The sequence below is a fragment of the Rhincodon typus genome, chromosome 34 (assembly GCF_021869965.1).
Source record: "Rhincodon typus isolate 14 chromosome 34, sRhiTyp1.1, whole genome shotgun sequence".
NCBI lineage: Eukaryota > Metazoa > Chordata > Chondrichthyes > Orectolobiformes > Rhincodontidae > Rhincodon > Rhincodon typus.
This window is the reverse complement of record NC_063365.1, coordinates 17091134-17108931: the sequence shown is the minus strand read 5'-3', so window position 1 is coordinate 17108931 and position 17798 is coordinate 17091134. Positions and strand designations below refer to the sequence as shown.

The 17798-nt window shown below is 43.8% G+C and overlaps 1 protein-coding gene across 18 annotated transcripts in view; it reads right to left on the bottom strand.

The window, feature by feature from the left end:
• zmiz1a (zinc finger, MIZ-type containing 1a) overlaps window positions 1-17798 on the bottom strand; it is a 257416-nt gene that overhangs the window by 27269 nt on the left and 212349 nt on the right. For 9 of the 18 annotated variants that reach the window (XM_048616226.1, XM_048616236.1, XM_048616233.1 and 6 more), the window contains 9 exons: window positions 17241-17394; window positions 13524-13638; window positions 11431-11654; window positions 10131-10329; window positions 7876-8169; window positions 5786-5968; window positions 5575-5649; window positions 2727-2777; window positions 1319-1490 (listed from right to left, as the gene is read on the bottom strand). In XM_048616226.1, the coding sequence (XP_048472183.1) occupies window positions 1319-1490; window positions 2727-2777; window positions 5575-5649; window positions 5786-5968; window positions 7876-8169; window positions 10131-10329; window positions 11431-11654; window positions 13524-13638; window positions 17241-17394 (1467 nt within the window). The remainder of the gene's footprint in view (window positions 1-1318; window positions 1491-2726; window positions 2778-5574; window positions 5650-5785; window positions 5969-7875; window positions 8170-10130; window positions 10330-11430; window positions 11655-13523; window positions 13639-17240; window positions 17395-17798) is intronic. The other 9 variants (XM_048616234.1, XM_048616235.1, XM_048616244.1 and 6 more) reach the window with 7 other exon arrangements.

Below are 17798 nucleotides of genomic sequence, written 5' to 3'. Positions count from 1 at the left end.
GGATTCATTGCCACTACATTTTGGGCTAGAAAATTGACTGATACAAAAGTAAGTCACTTAATAAAAAAAAAGGTGCAGATTTTAGACATAGCAAGTGTGCTGTTTGTGTAATTTAAAAGCTTACTGATATATGGCCATATGAATATTCAGGATAAAAGAGACAATGTGATAAATACTCGGAATGGTTTAAGCATCCTCAACAAGACAGGTGAAGGAACATGATGATGCAAACAGTTTAACCGTTTAGGTGGTGACATTGCAAAGTCAACTTATAGCCAGGGGAGTTAAAGGGAACTGCATTTTATAAGATTTGGCTTCAGCAGAACAGACTGACAGTGATCTGCACACCTGGAATTCTGCTCTCCTGATAATATCACATAACAAAATCCAGCAGACGCAACTGCTCAGGACATTCAGGAAATGTGAAATAAATAAATGACAGGCATCTTTGTTAACCAAAGGGTGAGATCATGAGGTGGTCAAAACTGTGATAACTACAGTACTGAAACTCAACTGGAAATGCATTTGTTGGATTTCCCATTAGATTTATTAAGTACTTTTCTAAGTCTTTCGGATGCGGTCTTTGATGCTCCTCAGCTCACAGATTGACACAGGCCATAACCATTAAACTGGAGCTAAGCCAGCAAAAACAGTCAAGGTGAGAATGTGGATACAGATCTCAAGTAGACCATGGGGGCACATTCCCTCTGGGTTCTGCACCTATTCATCACCCATCATTGCCTCAATGGAAACCCTACTTTCAGTGAGACACAACTGAAGAAAATTCTCCTCCCTTCTTCTGCTCCATTATATGTGCAAAGTACAAAAAGGTGATTGATATCTACTTAGGGATTTAAGTTAACAAGATGGAGACAAGATTTGGAATTGACAGTTGAAATGTATAGGCAACATAGCTTTCAGATACATATTCCAAGAAGGAAATTTGACATTGACACCGGTAACCTCAAGGAGCATTCTCCTGCTCATCATAACTTCAATGGAAATTCTGATAACAAACCAGTGAAATAAGCCAATTCCATTACTCCTTTTGTCAAACTGACATTGGGAGATCATGGATTCCTTGTCGAAACTACTGTTAATTGTCTGTTTACAGGTTCTGCAGTGGTTCTGCCCCACTCTTTGGAGTAAGAACAAACAAGTTGTATTTACAATCGTTTTATGTGTACAAGCAGAAAGCCCTGCTGGAGTTGTGTTATACTGGGCTACAAGGTAAGAAGCGGAGATTTGAAGAGCTGCATCCTTCACTGCACATCGTGATCCCAGTTTTAAAAACATTTGCCTTTTGCATCCGACTCACTTGGAGGTGGCGGCGGCAAGGAGCTGAGGTTGGGTTTGATATCAGGTGGGAATGGTGGCTTTACATCCTGGTTAGGAGACAGGTATGGTGGAATACTGCTTCCTGGAGTCATGGGTGGAGTGGGATTCCCCGGCACAGGAGAATGAGGGTAACTTGCCACGGACCTTGGAGGCTAAAAAGAAAGAAGAAGCAATGATTGTACGGAGTGCTTCACATGTTATATGCACGGTCAAGTATCGGATTCATGGTGATTCTAATTCAATAACAGTGATCATGCAACAGACAGTAGTAACTTTTTAATCCACAGAAACTATGGTAGAAATTTTGCACCGTTCCTAAAATCTTGCCAACGGTTGACTTATTCGGTGCTCAGAGAAAAGCTAGGACAGTCGGAGGAATATGGCAGAAAAAAGCCACCCCTTTATCAAAGAGAACCCTTCCCCTTTGAACAAAACCAAGCAGGACTGACCTACATCCACTCAGAACCAACTGGTGTCTAATAACACAATCTGTTACATATAGGGCCCCATCCCCATTCATCACATTCCTTATATAACATGTCAGCTGTAGGGAAGAAACATTTCAGACTGAGAAAACGCCCACTGTCCAGGAACAAGACAGTGCCATGACCCAATTCAAAACACAGCTGCCAGATCTCAAAAGCTGGGTTTGAGCTATTTCTGTCTGGAATGTGCAATCTCCAGGCTTTTTTTCAGCTGAATAGTAACATTTTTACAACGTGGAGAGGTTAAGGAGATTAAATACTTCTAAAAAAATGCAAAATGCAATCATATTTTATCTGACTGAATGCCTCACATTGCTCCACTATCCTTTGTGCAGCATGTTCTAGTCTTTACATTTCTGTCCTGCTACAACTCGGAATTTTTCTTTGTATGCTCCAAGCATGCTCTCCAAGTATGTAGTTTCCTACATGCTCTTCCTTCCTGAAACGTACTCAAGGTTTGTCACATCGTCTCTCTGACTCCAATTCCTTTGCCCCATGATCTCAGAAGCCTAGGACCACTTGCTCCTGTCAATCTGCCCTTGCACAAGCTTCAAAACTTGCTTATCTGGTGGCTTCCTCCCTTCCTCCACCCAAACCTCCGGTTGTGACCTCTCTCTCCTTATGGGCATTCCTGCTGTCTTTGACCCAGTGTCCTCCTCTATGAACTTGAGCCTTTCACATGCACTTCCAAATCTTGAAAAAGGTCACTCATCTGTGAAGACAACTCCCATTACATTCTGCCACAAATATTAGTAGTCAGATACGGTGATCTTGTAAGATGTCAGCTATGTAAGTGAACAGATATCAGCCGTCAATTTGTTTAATTAATTAATTAACAAAAAAAATTTTAAGCATTTGTTTTTAATGTGTGGAGTAGAATCAGTAAGAATCATGTAATCTTACTTTGGTTTCTTTTCCACTCCCAGCATTTGTGATGGAGAGACAGAGAGGACACTAGTCAGGCAGTCAGCGATCAGAAGAGGATGGGACGTTTCCAATTATTGTGTTCATTAGTAATAAAAAACAGAATTGGCAGGTTTACTGTACTGTAAAAATTTGCTAGCTCAACATTGTTATTCCATAGTTAAAGCAAAAGCATTGCTTTTCTCATGTGACATAACCTGTCGAAACCTATGTTGCAACGCTGAGAAAGCACCAATAACTATGTAGCATCAAAAGACCTAAAGTACGGCACTAACAGCTTACACAGTCAATGGTGCATTCCCATATATTAAGTTGGAAGGTTGTTTTGGAAACGTGCTCCTGGAATGGCAGTTTACCTCCCAAGGATTTGGCACTAATGATGTGGGAGCTCGGAGACTAGAAATGCTGGAATTGGGTGCAAAGAGAAAACTGTGCCTCAATTGAAAAAGGGATGACTATGAATCTGGCATCTGAACTATGGGGCCCACCAAGATAGAAGGATTAAATTCAGAGAATTTTAACTGTGGTGCAAAAAGTACCAGAAATACAACTAGACCCAAATAAATATCAAAAATACTGTGAACTAAGCACAAACTAAGACAATTTTTAGTAAGAATGACACATATCTAGGAGTAAAAGTCCAACGCATACAAAGCAATTAAGTATGAAAGACCAACAATTATGGAACAGATACAGCGTTATCTGTCTCCTCTTTCAATTCTATCCTTCCCCTCTCCATTGGTTTACAGTTCATTTTTGATTCACAATTGCTCAAACCACCATCTAAGTCACCAGAGAACAGTGACACCCAGTTAAGTGATGGATTCATTTACAAGGCTGGTCCCCACAGTGGAACTCCAGTTAATGAATGAAACGTGCCAGAGGACAGATGCAACAATGGCATGCAAAACGTTAAATCAAAACACTACCAACAGTGATCAACAGGAAATATTACAAAAAAAATAACCAGGACAGAGGCACTTTGTACCTACCTGCAGGTTTTAACAAACCATGGGACAAATATGCTCCCAAGTGATACAGTGGGATGCTTACATAAACATGCAGAGCTCAAAATATTGTCAGTTAGCATCCATAGAAAACTGTTAGTTCACTCTCATATAAACATGCAACCTACCAGATGAAAGTAAAATTGTAATGAGAAAAGAAATAGTGAGTTTGACCCATCACGACTGATTATCATTTATATGCATTAAACATGCTTTTAAATGGGAGTCGTGGTGATATGTGATGGGACCTACAAAGAATGGGGAGAGGCTGGACTGACACAGCTTGCTGTTTACTGCAATTCTCAGTGGCCAGCATTTCGCAGCTCTTCATCAAAATTCCAATCGGGAATATCCCAAGTCAATCCGGCCGAATTCAGTATGAAAATCAAGAAAGATGTGGGTAATCAGTTTGTAAAATTTTTGACTTAGGTTCTTGAAAAACAGCAAGTACCCGAAAGTGCAAAAGTAAAATGTGATTTAGCATTTTCAGCCATCTTTAAGCTTTAGATAGCTTTTCAAACCTGTTGCTGTAACAAATGTTTTTGAGGCAAGTAGTGTTACATTGAAGGAAAAATAATCTCCCAGCTTCTACTGAAAGGGTGATGGGAGTAGAGGGGGTGGGAAAGGAGCCTTTAAAGTAAATTACACTCCTCTCTAGCAACCCCCTCACCCCTCAGCCCCAATCCACTCCCTGCTACAGTTGCCCCTCATTTTTTTCTTTGACTGAAAGGGTTTGTTTTTCCTGGAATACTTCCCAGCTTCCAGCCGCCATTGTCTCTTATCCCACGGACATTTCTTCACACGTCTTATAGAAGTCAGAGACTTGCAGTCTCTCACATGATGGGGGTGAAGGGGAACGTGGTGCGCACCCGAGTTCAAAGTGGACTGTGCACTCAGGACATGGAGGTCTGGTTAGGTCCACAATCTTCACAGAATCCTAGCCCCGGTTGGAAGGGGAAGATCATAGGAAGCCTAACATCTGTGGGTGTGCTCCCCGACAAGTAAGACAAGCAGGAGGTCAAAGGTTTAAAAAAGAACAAACGGCTCATGGCTTCCTCATGGGGCACAGGGGAGCACCTCTGCCCAAATGTAAACAAATTAAAAAACTGGTCCAGTCATCTTCTGGCTTACAAGCCCCTTTCTGACTGTTCTGGCCTCTTGGGCAACCTACCCTGCTCTGCTATTCAGTCCTTCGACTAGATTTAGCAGACTGATATGAATATGCACTCTTTACGGACACTCCAAAAAGGCAGCGGGGAAACACTGGGGTCAATTGTTCTCCATTTAAATAAACTCCCTTCAACTCCAGACTGGTTTCCATTGCATGTGGTTAAAATCAGAGCATCTAATGAGCCAGCATAAGTTTTTTTGTGACTGAGAGAGGACATTCCAATCCTGCTTTCACCAACAACCCGCACCAGTGACACTTGCAGAAAGAATCACTTGGGGTGGGGAGAGGGGATTTCTGCCTGATTTTGCCCCTTCCCCATTTCTAATAACAACAGAGGTAAAGGCCTGGGGAGTTTGCCTCATCAGGTGTTACCAAAATACAGACAGGCACGCTAACCTTCAACCACAAGATAAAAAACCAAAATATCATGTTCCCCCTGAAGTGGCTCCATTTACAGTGGTATCCTTGCTCCCCAACCACTCAAGACTGCTTTGTACCAAAACTCTACAGGAAAGAAGCAGCGAAAACATTGTCCTGTTGTGAAAGGGGAGAAACTAAATACAAATACTAATGTGTTAGGCAGGTTGCTGAATTTCAGAAGTTCCATGTAACAAGCAACAGAGAAATATTCTCCCCCTCGAGGACTTACCCCATTCAGACTACTTTGACTGTAGGTATAGCCACTTCCAGCAAAACTGTTGTTTTGTCCATTAAACTGCTCTGCCTGTTGCAGTGAGGGGAGGGGGACAGGATGTGAAAAAACAAAAGAATTGCAGTCAACAGTCAATTCAGCTCATCTGAGGAATAGGCAATTCAGGTCAAGATACACCCAATAGAAAATCAGTAAGATGTGCACTTGCCTTGTAGTACTGAGCCATGTTCACTGGAGGTGGAGGATACTGGCCTGTACTCTGTTGGCCAGGCAGCCTCTGGCCAGGGTAACTGGGTGATGTGATGGGCCTTTGAGGGTTGCCTGTTGGGTACTGGCCAGGCTGATTGGCAAACTGGCTGCTTGGTCCATACTGCTGTGCTCCATAACTTGGCTGCAAAACACAAATCTACTTGTATTGCTTCCACAAGAGGTGCTAAACACAAAGTCATGGAGATCTGGCTAGTTTAGGTCAAGCTAAAGGAAGTCAAAGCTGAAAGCTGGATCCTGAGGCAAATGCAATGGTGTCAAGATGCTGGTTGCCCCCTACACAACATCAGAATGGATCATAGAAACACAGTAAATAGGAGCAGGAGTAGGCTATTAAGCCCTTAAAGCCTGGTCCACCATTCAACATGGTAATGGCTGATCATCCAACCTTGTTCCTGCTTTCTCCCCATATCGTTTGATCCTTTTAGTCCTAAGTACTACACCTAACTCCTTCTTGAAAACATGGGGCTCGTAAACCCCTAAACTTAGTGGTGTTGGCAATGTCTGAAATGGGGCAAATATTGCAATTACAAGATACAGCAGACAGCAGAGTAAGTGCAGGCAAGAAACTAAAAAATTCAAGTGGAAGGTGAAAGTGGATAAACAGGATTACTCATAAGATCTAGTCATCAACAAATTCATGGAACATTTTAATTAGACAAAATAACAAATGTTAAGCATTAACAAATACAAACACAACTAATTCAAATTCATATATTAATAATGTTTTTGAAATTCTGTATCACTGGTTCATTATGTTGTCCAGATATTTTTAATCAATCTCTTCAGAGATTATGGGTGGCATAGTGATTGTCCCTGTCGCTGTGAAACAGCAGGGCTCCGAGTTTGATTCTAACCTCTGGCAAGTGTCTGTGTAGAGCTTGCATGTTCTCCCCGTGTCTGCATGGGTTTCCTCTGGGTGTTCTGGTTTCTTCCCACAGTCGAAAGGTGTGCAGGTTAGGTGGATTGGCCATGCTAAATACAGAGCACTGGTTTGTGGGTTTGGGTGGTCGGAAGGTCGGCGCATACTCGATGGGCCGAATGGCCTCTATTTGCACTGTAGGGATTCTATGTTCTTACACACCACTGGTGCAAGTGGGAACCCAGACCTCCTGGCTCAGAGGTAGGGACACTACCACTGCTCCGCAAGCGCTCTAGCATTGTCTATTTTTCTTTTGTATCTGGAAGTGCTATCATACACAACCGGAATGGCTTTTCCCACCACCAATATTTCCACCTATTAACCACCACTATGAAATCATCCGTGTTTTCCAACTCATTAAATTACATGCAAATTCCCTGAAGGGTAATGCAGACCATCAAAGGTGGGGCTGAGGTAGGAAAAGAGAGTGAGCAGCTTGGTCCCCAAATTCCAAATATTTTCTAATCAACCTGTTCGGACATGTTATTACACATCACTGGGGCAGGGTGGAACTTGAACCCAGGCCTCCTAGCTCAAGGGCAGGGACAGTATCACTGCGGCACAACAGCTGGTAATGCTGCCTATTACTAAGTTTGTAACTCTATTCAGATGGTTGTCACTATCAGGGGTTCCACTTGTGCTCCTATTGAAAGAAGGGTCTTGTATGGTTGTAGTGTCCTTACCCCTGGATCAGAAGGTCTGGGTTCAAGTCCCATCTCGGGATGCGAGGTGGCTATGTAGCTGTGCCATAACATGTTCAAACAAGTTGATTAAAATTAAATAGTCCAATGGTACACTTCAGGCCACTGCAGTCAGTGAGCACCACTATTGCACAAGATTGAAATTTTTAAATTAGAGTTTTGACTTTTGTTACAGTGATCCCTAAAGGGCTGTGACATTTTAATGTAGCTTGTTTTGGTTTTATTTAAATTGGCATAAACAGACTGAAAAACGTGGATCTTGAGTTTGGAGAAGAGTGGTTATAATGAGTCTTGCTAAATTAAACCTTATAAGGACTAGAATGATCAGACTTCAGTTCTATCCTTCACTACATGGCTTTCTGGAATTGAACACAGAAACAAAATGCCTGTTGCTCATCAGGCCTGTACCTTAGCTTTGCTCACCTCGCCCGGATAGGGTCTTTTCACTCCCTGCACAGGCATTGGCTGCGATGGCCGTGGGCCTGGATAGCCCTGCTGTGACACTCTCTGGTTGTGGGACGCAAACACCGGATTCATCCCTGGAGGTCTGGGCTGGTTGATGGGCATGGGGGGTCCGCTCATGCTGGACGGGGTCATGCCACCTCCCATCCCTCCTGGGTTCATGTTGCCCTGCATAGATGAGGGGCCCCGTGCTCCCTGTTGATTCATGAACTGATTGTTGTAAGCCTGGGCTGGGCCCATCTGCAAAAAGGAGAAACAGCCTTGAGAAAGATGCTTCAGAACACAAACACAAGCGAGCCTGGGGAAGCGGAAGTGGTGGAGGAAAAAATACTCAGTTTAGAATTAACGTGTGGTGAAGCTAATGTGTATTGGCACGATGGCTACGATCCTGCGTATGAGTGCCAACACTGGCATCGCACAATTTGCCCCTGATGAGGCAACGTATGGGATCTGCCCATTTGAGGCCTTCCACAAGCAGTGGGCACTAGGTGAACTGGAGAGCAGTGCCAGACACACCACTATCCATTAATTTGATCATTTTCCTTTACTTTTATTAAAAATGTGACATTTATCGCCTTTGAAACAGAGCACTTTTGTTGATATATTTTCTTTCAATGACACTCATGCATTCCTAATTAGCATTTTATGAAAGAGCTGCGGTCCATCCCCTGCTGTGCCACTCTCTGACTGTGTGAATGAAGTGCCGGATTCATCCCTGCAGTTCTGGGCTGTTTAATGGGCAATGGGTGACCCATGCATGATGCGTGGTGTCATGCTACCTCCCGTGCCTCCCGAGTTCAGAATCAAGCCGCGCTCTCACCCCCATCAGCAGTGGCTCAGTAGGTAGCACCACTTGGCTGAATGGTGGTGCTAAACCCTCACTCCAGAACCCTTGAGGACACATCCTCTGCTGACAGCTGGAATGCTACAGTGCTAGAGATGCTGTCTCTCTCAGACAAGGCCCTTCAAGATCAGATAAAATTCAAGACTACCTCGTAATTGATCTGGTCGTGCAGTGCCATTTGGCTGCTGAGTTTCCAACACGACAACACTATTACAAAATGTGCAAACAGTCAGCCCGACAGGTCAATGCTGGTGTTTATGTCCCCTCCAGGCCTTCTCTGCCATCCCCCCTCATCTAACCCCGTGCTTAGGGAGGCGATAGCCAGTGGCATTATCACTGGACTGCTAATCTAGAGACTCAAGTAATTTTCTGGGGACCCGGGTTCAAATCCCACCATGGTAGATGGTGGAATTTGAATTCAATAAATATCTGGAATTAAGAGTCTAATGATGACCTTGAATCCATTGTCAGTTGTTGGGAAAAGAAACCCATCTGGTTCACCAATGTCTTTCAGGGGAGGAAATCTGCTATCCTTACCTGGCCTGGCCTTCATCTCAATCTAGACCAACAGCAAAGTGGGAGACTCTCATCAGCCCTCTGGGCAGTTAGGGATGGATAATAAATGCTGGCATGGCCAGCAACACCCTCATCCTGAGAATGAATATGAAAGAAAACAAACAAGATGTGGCATAGTGGTTACATTACTGGACCAGTAACATGGCAGCCTGGATTGACGATCAGGAGATGGGAATTGCAATAAATCAGAAATAAAACCAAAAGGAATTAAATAAATTGGAAATAAGAAGCTAGTTGGAATAATCCCATCTAATGCCCTTAATGAAGGCAAACTGTTGTCCTTATCTGGCCCAACCTATGTGAGGCTCTAGACTCAAAGCAATAGGAAATGACCTAGAAACCATTCATTTTTACTTACGGCACAAATTACCGCGGCCTTCTCAGGGCAATTAGAATGCACAGTAATAGCACATATCCCATGGCTGAATTTAGAAAGACCTAGCTTTCTGCTTCATGCACGTATCTAACCTCTACACGAAAACATTGATGGCAGCTAGTTCCAGATTCTAACCACTCTTTGGATAAAGGAGTCTCCCCTGAAGTGACTACGACTCAAAAGTATTGACTGTAAAGTGCTAATGAAATGTCCTGTAGTTTTGGATGGTGCTATGTAAATGCAGACTCTTTCTTTCACCAATCTGACCAAAACCAGCTTCTCAAAGCGCCAAGGCACCTTCTCGGTCACACCCAGTAACTCTGCCAAGACCATTACAGGGTGGACTAACAGATGAATGAGCAGTGGACACGAGGAGGTTGTTAAGCGATGGAGACGGAGCCTTACCGGGCCGTACTGGTTCATCTCCTGGTTCTGCTTCTCTTGCAGGGCGGCCACGGTCGCAGTCGCAGTTGCTGTTGCCGTAGCTGCGGCGGCTGCAACCGCTGCTGCTGCCGCTGCCGCTGCTGGTTGAGTGAAATCTGTTGGCGGCCTGCTGTGTGGAGGAATGCCCATGGAGCCAGGGGCATTGGGACCACCGGGGTAACTGAAAGAGAGATGAAAACAAGCAGCGCCCCTGTTGGCATCATTTACAGTAACAACATGGAAGCTACCGGACGCATTGACAATGCAACTTCTATCTGTAGTTTCAAAGGCAACAAAGATTCTGGCAGAAGCCACAAGCCTCAAATGAATGAGCCTCTTTAAATGGTGATTAAATGTGTTGGGGATGTGCCAGGCTCTACACAAAGGGAAAGGGTTGAGGTTAGGTCTCCCTTCTCGCCACAAGCATGAAGAGGTGGTAAGTGAAGATCAGCTTGACCTTGGAAGGAGGGCATGAAGAGTTAGACTGGACTGTGTACTTTCCAGTTCCTAGTGACATAGGAACGGTCTCCTTAGCTACAGGATGTGATGTTACCTGGGGAGACAGGCAGGAAGTAGAAGATCAAAGGAAGTGGTGAATGTGGGCACAGTTTACAACATTTAAAAGCCACTTAGTAAGTATGCAAATTGGAAAGGTTTGGAGGGATATGGGCCAGGAACAGGCAGGTAGGACTAGTTTAGTTTGGGATTATGTTCAGCATGGACTGATTGGACTGAAGGGTCTGTGTCTCTGCTGTATGACTCTATAAGTCAGTTCTATACATATGGAAATAGTGAATGAAGAATTTGCTGCCTTAATATATAAAGGCAAGAAAAAAAGATCGATAAGAAACATCCCTGGGACAAGGTGCGCATTTGGTCTACACTGGGTGGTCTGAAAAAATAAGTCTCTTGTTGGCCTCATAGTTGTGGAAGGTTATTCAGTCAGACAGAGAAATGAATAGATTATTAGGCCATAAATGGCTGTTCTCACTAAAGCTTCCAAATAAAACTAAGAGAAAATAAAAAAGGAAAATTGAAGAGTGGCAATGGGATGTGTGAAAATTATACCAATTGGGACGGCCAAAAGCATAGATACAAATGATTCCAGTGTCATCAACTGAGCTAGCATGAGCCATCTCTATTTGTCTCCAATGGACAAGTTTGAATAATGACCATTGGCTTTGGCACTTTGCCAGTTCAGTATTGTGTGTGTTTTTCTAGGATTCTGGAGGAACACACAGTCCCCCTTGTGTTCAGGCAGCTACGTGATATGGACTTTTACCTGCTCCCAAAGTTGCCACTTCCAGGGTAGTTTGGTCGGCCGTACATGCCCTGCTGCATGTAGGCTTGGTTGGAGCCACCCTTGCTGGCCGAAAATTGCTGCTGCTGACTGGCAAATTGAGGCGAGTTAATCCCGGGGTTGTTCGCCGACATCCCTGAGCCCATTGGGTTGCCTCCTGGAGTCATGGGGTTACTGGCATTTGCCATTGGATTTCCCAGCACCTGCTTGCAGAAAGAGAAAGGAACTGTATTAAAAAGCACTGGGAAATGAGATAGAGAAACGGTGAGATTCTGAGCAAGATGTTAACACAGAGGGAGAACGGCTGTTTTACAGCAATGTCACTTGACTAGAGGCTCAGGCTAATGATCTGGTGATATGGGTTCAAATCCCACCATGGATCAGAATTAATAAATCTGGAATTGAAAGGTAGCCATAATGACGGTTACCATGGTAACTGCCATGAATTGTTGTAAAGTCCCACCTGGTTCACTCATGAACATTTGAGAAGGATATCTGCCGTCCTGACCTGGCCTAGCCTGCATGTGACTCCAGACCCACAGCAATGTGGTTGGGTCTCAAATGTGAGGCGAGCCCCACAGTTCGAGCTCAGTCAGTGATGATCAATAAATGCTGGCCCTGCCTGTGTCACCCACATCTCATGAAAGAAAGAACAAGAGCATATTCCACACTGTCATTCCTCAGCTTCTCAACAAGATACCAAAACCTAACTCCTGTAGAGATGTATACTGTGATCAGCTTAATTCTGGCTTCTCTTGTTCCGATCATTCTCCCAAACTAAAGAACTCGCCAGAGGTGAAGCAGCTTTCAAAACGTGAGCACACGTCCAATGGGCAGCCTTTATTCCTCAAGGCTCACTTAGTGCAATGTGCCAGCTTGGATCATGACCAATAATTCGTCCAATAGAGTTAAAAGGGCAGGATGGGTGCTGAAGCAACTCTCACCCCTGACTCCACCCCAATTTCCTGTCCCAAAGTCAGAGTCTCATTGAATCAAAGAATTTCAGCACAGAGTCAAGTCTGTTGTCCCTGTGCTGGTTTTTCTACTGGAAATATTTGTGCTGTCCCACTTCATTTCATATTTTTCCTTTCCAAATGCAGTACTCTATAAAACGATGTCAGTGTCTATCACTCCACTGATAAAGTATCCCCTTCAAATATATTTGCTCAGGGAAAGGTTTCTTCAAGCTTCATTCTTCCAGCAATAACTCGGTTTTGAAAATCCCTATTGGCTACCTTCACCTTAGTCTTCAGAACGGACCCGAAACGTTAACTCTGATTTTTTCTTCACAAATGCTGCCGTACCTGCTGAGCTTTTCCAGCAACTTGTTTTTGTTCCCGACTTACAGCATCCGCAGTTCTTTTGGTCTTTATCCACCTTAGTCTTCCCTGTTCCACTGGAAGAAAGCTACCTTTTTGACTCTTTCCTAACAATCATAACTTCTTATCTCAGCTATCATTCTAGTGAATCCTAAATATTGCTCTTCCATATCTTAATTGTCCTTCAATAATTGAGCAGCTGCTAAGGTGTAAATTCTTTTATTCTAAGTATAAAACTCAGTTTCCTACTGTAGTCCTGCTGGGGTTTGACTCTGAATGACGTCCTCCAGAACTGTGTGCAAGTGGTCAGTCTTCACGTGTGCTCTGATACAATGAGCATTGGCAGGCTACTGAACTTCAGAGCGGCCCTGATTTTGTCCTTGCCTAGTACCCACTAAAATGTTCTTCCAACACTGGGTGGGGCAAGAGAGGAATTTCAAATGATTTTTGGGAGCTCTCAAACCAATGCTGGAGCTCTGAGAGCTAACCTAGCTGAGAATAGCTAATTTAGCAGACCAGCAGGTCAAACCCACGGCTTTCTCGATGCGTATGCCTCATTCTGTAATTAGAAGTTTGTGGTTTGTTTTCGGATGTCTTTAGACTTCTGGGCTGCCACAACTTAAGGCGATTGCATTGCAAACAATCGTTACAAATGACTTTAGAAGAGTTTAATTTATTTGCGTTGAGGATCGCCTCAATGATTGCCTCAGATTGTGGCACATGCACAGTGAAGATACATTACAGAACTCACGTTACCTGGCTTTGTGATGTATTGGTGACTCCCCACACAGTTGTAACTACAGACAACGACCCTGGTGGTTGACTCGTATTTTGCTGCCAAGGAACAGGGTCATAGGTGAATGACCCATCACTGCATGAGAATGTGAGAGAGAGAAACAGAAGCAATTACTACATGTTATAATTGACCACTCAACCCTCAACCATTTTCCACCATTGTACCAACGGATCTGAGATTCAAACTTGCTTAAAGATAGCCCTTGAAGTGAATGGGTAGGCTAAAGAGTTTGAGCAAGCTGTTCTGAGCTTGTCATGTTGGCATTGCCGGAGGTGAATTGGAGATTTTTTACTGAAGACTATTTCCACACATTGGTAGATCCTTGTAAAGGTCAAGTTAAAAATAAATAGTAGGAAATGGCTGGCTTCCTCAAAAACTTTTAACACTTTGATGTTTGCTGGACTTGCCCATGAAGCAAGACATGTAGATAAGCAAATTACTCAGGGCAATCTTCACATTGTCTTGCAAAGAGAAAGCTGGTTATTAGTAACATTATTAATGCTTGTAAAGACACATCTGTTCTTAAGTAACAGTTAAATACACTAACAGTTATATTGGATCACAAACTGACAAGGCTATGGAAGTAGAAGATGATTCAGCCATTCTTTGTTCAGGAATCCAGAAACAGCCTGATATCCCCCATTCAATTGGTTCTTGGTAGATTCCAGAATTTAGACCTCCTGGAAGATCATTCTATGCATTGATTACTCTTCATGTGATAAAGAATTTCATGGTATCTGTTCTACATGTATGATTTCCTACTTTGAACCAGTTAGAGGACAATAGGAACAGGAGTATGCTATTCAGCCCATTCTGCTTATGCCAGCATTTGATGAGATAAAGGGTAATTATCTATCTCAATGTCTGGATTCACCATTTCCAGGGTTCATTTATCTTAACACACTTCCATGAGCTGAGCTCTCAGATGCCTGCTTTCCAGGCTAAAATAACCGAATTGCACCAACTGATCATGTTGACACGAGGAATTAGCCCAATGGTCCTTCCCTCTATAGCGTCTGGTGTTTAAATGTCTTCCCTGTGCATCAGTGAACTGTACTCAAGTGAAGGTCTGCATACTGTCTACTGCACTGACTGAGTTAGTAGTTCAGCCACCCTTTTTTCATCCTTCATGCTCCACGTGAAACCAGTCAAGGCTGGTGACCAACCAGTCAAGGCTGGTGACCAATGGGCAGACTATTGTTTAGTTGACAGGATGTTGTCTGTGGCTTGACCCTCTTCTCTGCCACAAGTGTCAACAAAACACCCCTAGTTCTGATCCAGCCCCTGCTCAAAGTAAACTCCCTGACTCATTGCTAGTAACAAGCCACAGCATCACAAGTTTACCAATGATCCTGGGGATGAAGGGCCTGTCATATGAGGAGCGGTTGAGAATTCTGGGTCTGTATTTGATGAAATTTAGAACGATTGGGGGAGGGGGATGGGGGGACGGGGTTGGTGGTGGTGGCGGAGGTGTTGTGGGGGACTGACTGAAACTTGCAGAATACTGATAGGCCTCAACAGAGAGGATGTGGAAGAAATGTTTCCACGAGTAAGAGAAACTAAGACCAGAGGGCACAGCCTCAGCCAGAAGGGACAACACTTTCAAACTGAGATCAGGAGGAATGTCTTCAGTCAAAGGGTGGTGACTCTGTGCAGTTCGGTGCTGCAGCAGGCTGTGGAGGCCAAGTCATTGAGTGTTTTAAGATAGAGGTAGATGGGCTCTTGATTGGTAAGGAGAACAAGGATTATGGGGAGAAGGCAGGAGAATGGGGTTGAGAAATACATCAGCCACGAGCAAATGGTAGAGCAGACCCGATGGGCCAAATGGCCTAATTCTGCTCCAATGTCTTACAGTCATCAGAAGTGGTGGCCAGCTGCACCCTACAAAGGGACAATGAAGTCGAACCAGTGGACAAGAAGGTGACATATTTCAGGGATGTGTTAATTATATTGGTGCAGCCCTGGATAGTGAGGAGAGGATAACTCACTGAATTGTGATTTGCTACCTCAGAAGGTGTCAAGGTTAAAATCAGGCACCTCCACTCCTGTGAATTTGGCTGTAATTGACTCACTCTGTTCCAACACACGAGGTGTGTCCTCCTCAGAGCATGGGGAGACTTTTTTAGTGTTTGACGATGGCTTCTTAACTGTTAAGAGGTACAAACGTAGAGCGACCAGGACAAAAGCGGGGTTGAAATGGTCTGTTATTTCGTGCATTCAACAGTTGAATAAAAAGACAATTCTGTAAGACTTGATGAACCCACAGATGTGTCATCCTGAATAGTAATAACGGGAAGCACTTTTCATAAGTAGCTCCAAAAACCAGGAGGTTGGTGACAACCTTCCATTCAATAAGCTTTGCCAGTTTCACAAATAAAAGGTTAATAGATTCACCCACCTCATTTACAGCAGCAATTCTATTTTCCAAAATAATGTTGCTTTAAAATTTAACATCTCAGAAAAGCTATCCTGAACAATATCTCTGTTAATGGATATTATATCTTATACATTCTGTCTATGGTTAAAATAGGCAGAAATAGGTGCACCACTGCAGAATGCTGAGTTGAAGCAAACTAACATTATTGCCTTATTTTCTGTACACAGCAGTAAACTCCCTTGCCACAACCTGCACTGTCTCCTAAAAAAAATCTGCAATTTTCACGACTGAGCAGAATCTGGCCACACACACACACAAAGTAATAGTGCCAAACTTCCTTTTCACCTGTGCCCAAGTCACGCCAACTTCACAATCACTGGTGAGATCCACATCAGATCACTGTTGAATCCACAACTGATCACAGCAATCAGAAGGTCACTGACAGCCTCAGATCAGCAGATCACAAACGTTCTCAGATCACAGTGGATCACCAGATCACTAATAGTTCTGGAGATTGACAGATCACTAACAATCTTAGACAGCAGATCATCGGAGATAGATCACCAACAGTCCCAGAGATCGGCAGATCACTCTGGGCTCCAGATATCAGATCACTCATAGTCCAGGCAATGTTTGCACAGTCTTAAGTATTAACTTTCAAAACTCCAATCACAAATCTTTGTTGTGGAAAGTGTTTGAGAAGCAGCTCACTGTTGTTTCTCCTTGGGTGGTAGATTTGTACTTGTTTCTTAACCATCAGGGCAATGGCACCCAGTTTCAACAACAGCCTACACCTCTGTTGCATTTCTGGTTAGTGTGTTGCAGTCTGCAAAAGGTAAGAGAGTTGTACAGAACATAATAACGCTTGACCTACAAACTGAACACTGGCCCATCGTTCCCTGATCCGCCTCCCCCTTCTGTGGAAAGTCGGTATTTTCACAGACCTGAAATGACTGCATTAGCAACTGCTTTTGAGTGGGAGTGGTCCTTGCTTTCAATTCTCGGAATGTACATTGATTCATCGTTTTAAAGATCTGTAATTCTCTGCAGGATTAACAGTGAGATTATTGCATAATTGAGTAAGGACAGAGTGAGAACTGGATCTGCCTTGCTGTTTTCAGTGAGGGGCACTTGGTTCTGACTGAAGACTAACCACAGTGCTGTGAACAGGGGCTGATTCTCACAGAAATGGGTCTAACTGCACACATACAGATGCATCACCACAACCATTTTTGCATTGGGTACAAACACTCTGCCTGCAGACTGAGGGAGAAAGGGAGTCAGATTTATGGTGACTGACCTGTGGGGCCCAGGAGGGAGTGTTGGTTTCATAGTGCTCATAGGGTTCATTGGCGGCTGCATGGGCAGTTTACCAGGGGTGTCGTTCTGACGACTCTTCTGGTGGCGAAGTAACAGGAGCCGCCCTAAATCCTCGCACCACGATGACAGGAGAGCTGTGCAGAGAGGAAAAATAAACCATTATAAGAATCCTGTCTTTTATCAAAAATTGTCAGCAACAAGTTAAAAACAAATACACATTAAAGTATTTAATGGTGTGAAGATCAGCTAGGATCAATCCCACACTGAATGATGTGAACACATACACAAAGACACACAGAGGAACAAAAGCAGGCCACTCAGTCCCTCAAGCCTGTCTGACATTCAATGAGATCATGGCTGATGGGTGGCCTGACTCCTTTGGCCCATAACCCTTAATACCTTTACTTAACAACAAATGATCTACCTCAGGGTGTGCATGTGTGCGCACACACGGACGAACATACGGGTGCGCGCACACATGCACAGACGAATATACAGGCGGGCACGTGCACGCACACACACATGAACATGCGCGCGC